General features: G+C 56.9%; 1 protein-coding gene across 1 annotated transcript in view; it reads left to right on the top strand.

Moving 5' to 3' along the window:
• Positions 1-472: 472 nt before the first annotated feature.
• DSCAML1 (DS cell adhesion molecule like 1) overlaps positions 473-6,000 on the top strand; it is a 70,932-nt gene continuing 65,404 nt past the window's right edge. The window contains exon 1 of the mRNA XM_088540238.1: positions 473-585. Within this exon, the coding sequence (XP_088396364.1) occupies positions 543-585 (43 nt within the window). The 5' untranslated portion in view covers positions 473-542. The remainder of the gene's footprint in view (positions 586-6,000) is intronic.

Genomic DNA, 6,000 nt, shown 5'->3' with positions numbered 1-6,000 from the left:
GGAAAGTGTTTGCTATTGCTCCTGTGCTAGCTGCTTGGCACAACGACGTCCAAGCCTCCTAGGCCCCGTCTTGCTGATGGAACAGGAGAGCGCCCTGCCATGGAAACGGCGAGTGCCGTTTGTGCTGGGAAAGCCTCATTTGTGTCCTGTGCTCACCAAGCGCCCGGGGAGCAGGGCGGGCAGGAGGAGGAGAGCGGGCACCGCAAGGGAAGCAGGCAGCGCAGCCCGGGCCGCGGGAGCCGCTCGGCGCGGGGTCCCCATCGAGGCCAGCCGAGGCTCGGGCTTGCCGGGCACCGGGGCCGCGGCGACCCCCGTCGCGGCGCGCGCGGCTCGCAGAGCGGCCGGGGCCGGGGCGCGTGGCGGGCGGGCGCGCGTGGGCGGGGAGCGCGCGGCGGCCCGGCCCACTCGGCGGGGAGGGGCCGCGGGAGCCGCTGCGAGCTCCGCTGTGGGCAGCGCACGCTGGCGAGCAGGGCGGCGAGCGCGGGCGGCACGGCACGCTCCGCTATTGCGCCGCAGCCCGGGGCCGCGCCGCTCTGGATGGCATGTGGCTGGTAACTTTTTTCCTGCTGTACTCTTTGCGGAAAGGTAGGTGGCCCCGGGCCGCGCGGCGGGCGGGCACCGCGGGCGCGAGCGGAGCCGCCGCGGCTCCCGGTGCGCCCCGTCGGGCAGAGCCGCCCGCGCCTCGCGCGGCGCGGCCGGAGCCCTCGCGGGGCGGCTGCTCCGCGCGGCGCAAGGGCGCGCAGCCCGCGCTCCGTGCACCGGCAGCCACGAGCATCCCCCGGCACCGGGCGGGCTGCGGAGCTCGGGAGAGCGCTGTTCGGTGTCCCCGCTCACTCACGGGAGTCGTATCCTAATCCCGTAAGAGAGGATCGATCCAGCCATGCTGTAAAAATCGCATCCTTCCCTCTGGGAATATTGTATTAAATGCCACCCAGAGGCTTGATATGAATCAGATTGGGTGAGGGGGGAGGAAAAAAAGAAGCATATCGTGGGACAAGTGTGTCAAGGAGATGCACGCTTAAAGATTAAAGATTAAATTAAAGTTGGAGATTAAAAGGACGCTGCCCAGATCCGTAGAGGTAATGCTCTAAATCGGGTCTCTGTTAGACGTGTCATTTTAAAAACGCCGAGGAGCTGCATGTACCCCGGGCAGTTAAACCACAGCGCGTTTGTTACAACCGTCAATTGCTGTTACATAAAGGAACTGCCCGCTTCCGATTCTGCAGGAATTTTTAATTACGTGTTTGTAATGAATTACCTCTTTGCACACTAGTCATCCTACGGAGGTAGTGCTGAGAGTGCCCACCTTTTAGGAAATTGGGTGCTTGGAGCATGCTGGATGGCGTTTACCCAAATATCTGCTTTGGCATTTGACAATCAGTGAGGGGGAGATTTTTGGAAATGAGGAAGAACAAGAAGGGAGAGCGCGCTGCCTCCTTATGTGAGACTTCCGTTGGTGTCTGCAAAATTATCCATTTATCTTAATGATAATCCAATGAAAAATATTTGCTGAGATTTAGCAGGGCATCCTGTTCGAGTGTGTGGTAATGATCAATTGTTCGATCGATTATTAATTATGGACTAGCTGCTTCGTTATAGCTGGAGTGAAACTGCATTTAGGAGGTTTCACCGAAATTGCTATTGTGTTTAGGATCTGCCGAGATGAACGTGCCAGCGTCTGCTTTGCTTACATTTGCATTTTTACTGAGCTAAAAGGGAAAAACAGAACACGATAACCCTCCAGGACGCTACAATTGCTCTCTCCCTCCCACCCCCCGTGTAAATAATAACGAGCTGCGCTGGGTTTATCGCTTTTGCGCGATTTTAGCCCCAGCTTCTTGGAAAAAGGATCTCTGCCCACCAAGCTATCTCTTCTGAGAAGAGCAAATTAAAAGCCTCCATTAGCACAACTCCTCATGGCCTCATTTTCTCTCTTTATTTCCTTCTTAAGAAATAAAATATCTTCAGCATGGAGCAGTCCTGGTGATGGAAAGTGTTAAAGTGAGACGGTTCCAGGGAGGACACAGCAATACAATGGAAGTTTCATTAGAATAATAGGATAAAAAAAGAATTGCTTAATGCATGATAAACCTCTCGGATACTTAATATTTCTGGGCATCGAAGCACAACCTTTTAATACGTTCCTGCCGCAGAACAAGAGCTCAAGTAGAAGCTCAGAGCAAATAAACATCCAATCCCGGGGACCACTGAAGTTCAGGGATCTCTCAATGGGCTGTAGCTGCCTGTTTCTCCCCACTTATTTTATAAGAACCGGTGGCTGGCAAGCGAGCAAACGGAGAGTTTGTCAGAAAGGAGGTCTGGCAGTGTGTGTCAAAGAGCCACCACACTGAGGAGGAGGGGATGTGAGTGGCGTGCGGTGCGATGAAGACCATACTGTCAAAATTGAGAGCTTCTGAGCTGGGGAGGCATCTCGCTTCATGTTTTTGCAGGAGCTCTCTGTCTCCTGATTTATGCTGGCATTATATTTGCATTATGTGCCTGTACTGGGTGCAGTGAGCTATGCAGCCTGCGTTTTTTAATCTCTCCCCATCTCGGCCCCCCAGTGTGGCACAGCGCTCGTTTGTCTCTGAAATGAAACATGGAAGCCTCATTAAATGCACGGAGGCAGAGCCTGCAGTGCTGCTCTCCTCGTTGTGCCCGCCGCTCCCTTAGCCCACGGATAGCCCGTGTTTGCCACGATGGCTGCTTGCCCGGAGCCGCTGCGTGCCCTCGGCGTGGGTTTGGGGCTGCTCGCCCCTTTGGATGGGACAATGAACAGATGCCACCCTAATGTTGCTCGGTGCGTGCGCTCTCCCGAGGGCTCGCGTGCCTCGCTGGGGCTGGCGTGCTGCAGAGCCGATCTAGCGGGCATGCTGGAGCCGGGGATGTGGGAGCGCCGGTGCTGCTCCGGCAGCCCTGCTGTGCCGCGCGTTTCTGCTGCAGCGCTCCCGTTGCGCCCAGCTGGTGCGGAGCGGCCGTGCATGAGCCTGGGCATGGAGAGGCCTGGAAGCATCTCTTTGTGGCAGGGATTCTTGTGACATGGCGGTGTGCATGTCACGGTGTGCCTTGGATGGCGTGAAGTCGTGGCTTGCCCAGATGAGCTGCTGCTAATAAATGTGGCTTCCTAGGAGGGCCTGGAGGAGGAAGGTGCTTGGCTGTGGCAGGGAAACGTGGGCTCCGGCGGGGGCTTCTGAAGTGGCTGCTTTGGCCCCAGGATGCGTCCTGCCTTTGAAATCTAAATTATAGCTGGCTACACAATTTTACATTGTCATAATTTTATGAGTTACTGTTTCCTCACTTGTAAGCTCTTGCGAAATGTAAAAATATCTGCAGCACATACAATCTGCATGTTGCCATCGTTTGCGAGTAGAGCTCTACCAAATATTTTGGAGACCCATGTTCCAACCATGGCTAGTGTTTGCTGCCCACCTATTAGCCCTGGAGAAGGGTGCTTTAATTTCCTTGTGCTGAGGAAGAGGGAGCAAGCAGTGACCAGGGCCTGGAGAGGGAAAGCACAGGACGAAGGGGGGTTAGGAGCTGCCTCTCCCTGGTTGCTTTCATGAACAAATTTATTCCCCCATTTCTCCTACCGGCCAGCTGTGGCAGGAGTCCTTCTGGCCGCTTTACAGCAAGCGTGAGCTTGGGGCTCCTGGAAGCTCAGGATGGAGCCTGCGGCTGATGTGCCCGACCTCCGTGCGTCTCCTGCCCGGCCTCTGTGTCGCGATGCAGGCTGTGGACTTGCTCCTGGTACCGGGATCTCCTCAGGCTGGGATGGGGCAGCAGATAAAGCCATGGTGCGTTCTGGGCGCCGGGCGGTTGTTGGGAGCGCTGTTTTCATCGAGATGAGGATCTATAGCCTCAGCCTGGGAGGGAAGTGGGGCTCAGGTGGCTCAGAGCTTCCTTAATGGAGCTGTGAGGAAATGAGCAGGCAGCGCGCGCTCCGAGCACGCCTGGGCACTGCCTTTGCCTGTGGAGGCGCAGGGCAGCCCGCTCTGTCGCGGGGGCTGCCGTGGGCTGCGGAAAGGCGGCGTGACCGCACACCAGCGGGCTGCCCCGGGCCGTCCTCGCCGTCCTGTCCCAGCGGCTGCGCTGCAGGGCTGGCCTTGCCGGCAGCAGCGCCCGCGCGGCTCTCGGCCTCGGCCAGCAGATGTGCTCTGAGTGCTCCGCGTCGCTCACCGCTCCGCTGCTCCCTCCCTGGCTGCACCGGCTCGGGTGTCACGACTCGCTCTGTCAGCTCCCAGGTAGTCTCTTCATTAAGAGATAAGTGCCCTGAAGATGAGGGCTGGAGGAAGCCCGAGGCAGGGAAGGGCATTTACATGTGGGGGTGCCGAGGGGCAGCTCTTGCTGTGTCTTAAGGCAGGGCAGATGGGAGGTTGCACCTCCCTGTAATTCCCACCCTGCGGTGTGTGCCAGGCTCCAGTGCGTGTGCTCCTCGCGTGGGCAGGCGTCCAGCACCCAAAACGAAGTGAACGGTGTGGCGGCCTCCCTGCATGGTGCCTGTGCCTGCTGGTGGGTATGGACCCGCTGGTGGTGGGTGCTGTGTCCGCATGTGATGTGGTCCTGTGGGAAAGCTGGGGTGAGAACCCCAGGTGATCCCAGCGCAGGGGGGAGACATTGGGGGAGATGCTGTTGGGGTGCAGGGATCCCTGCTCTGGTGCCTGCCACTCCAAGGGGCTGCAGAGCTGTTTCCAGCTGCAACTATCTCCCCTTTGTAAGGAAGAGGCTGGGCTATCACTGACCTCGTCCCCCCTCACTAACTGCTCGTGCCCGTGGGTTGCATGCATGTCCCTCCAGCACATCTTGCTTAGCCTTTTGCCATCTCTGTGCGGTTTCTGTCAGATCCGATGTGCAAAGGCCTCGCTCAGCTCTGAGAAGCCTGCGGGGCCTGTGTAGACACAGGAATGGCTGTGGGATCCAGAGCAGGGAGCTTGCCGGCTCACATGCGTGTGCATCAAGGGCAGGGAAAGGCTTCCTCACCGAGGGGGACAAATGGCTCCCGAATGGCACTGCTGTGGCTGTGGTCACTGTGTTGGACAAGTCCCAGATCCGCTCAAAGGCTGGGACTGCCCTTTGCTGGGAGCGCTGGAGCAGGGCAGGAGGATGGTGCCGGGCTCATGCGGAGGTGATGGCAGCTGCGTGTGTGCGGGCTGGGGGCTTCAGCTTCTCCTGTGGCTCTCGCACCCAGGTCTCAGCTGCCTCTTTCTGGAGTGCGTGGCTTTGTGACAGACCCTGGGGCCAACTTCTGGCTGCTTTTGCTTAGCCCCTTGTTAGAGGAAATGAGCGCTCTGTGCAGCGCAGCCCATTGCAGTGCCGAGGCTGGCAATGCTTCTGAAGCCATCGGAGTTTGCGAAGTCCGGTGCAGAAGACTGGTGTATATTCCTGTGGGATGGTAGCAAAAGGACTGGCTTCTCCGGGGGGAGATGGAGATATTAATATTTCAGTACCTCTAGGTTGTAATTTAGTGCAATTTGAGAAGATTGCACTCCGATAACCTGAAATATATGTTTCCAGAGCAGGCGAGGCTGTGTCTGCCTGCGCTGGGCTTTGTGTGCGGCTCCTGGCTGCCAGCTGCCCGCTCCGGCGCTGGCTCCGCGTGCCGGCTCCGCTGCCTCCCCCCGCAGAAACCCTGCTGTTCTGCCTGCCCAGACCCCATCTTTGTTTCATGTGACTTAATGCCCTCGATATTTAGGTTAGGGTCAACACAGCTGACCAGATGTGAGCAGTAATTTCTGGTTTAAAAATATTGCAGTGCTATTTCTAAATTTTTAATCTCTCTTGGTGATTTGGAGGCAGTTTTATGAAACATGGAATTAGGATGGTGCTCAATGCTAAATGGTAAAGGAGATTATGTGGATTTAACTCTATGCGTCTGTCACATAACTATTGCCAATCCCATAACTTCCATCTTCTATTAAAAATCTGCTTCCCCCTTTGACCTGAAAAAGCTTTATGGGTAATCTGAATTTCTCTGTTTATGAGGTATTTTTCCACTCCTCCTCC

Source organism: Tinamus guttatus, unplaced genomic scaffold (assembly GCF_059628265.1).
Source record: "Tinamus guttatus ecotype Peru unplaced genomic scaffold, ASM5962826v1 Tinamus_guttatus_pri_ptg000057l, whole genome shotgun sequence".
In the NCBI taxonomy this organism is placed as follows: domain Eukaryota; kingdom Metazoa; phylum Chordata; class Aves; order Tinamiformes; family Tinamidae; genus Tinamus; species Tinamus guttatus.
Note: the sequence above shows the minus strand (reverse complement) of the source record. Positions and strands in the feature narration are given on the sequence as shown.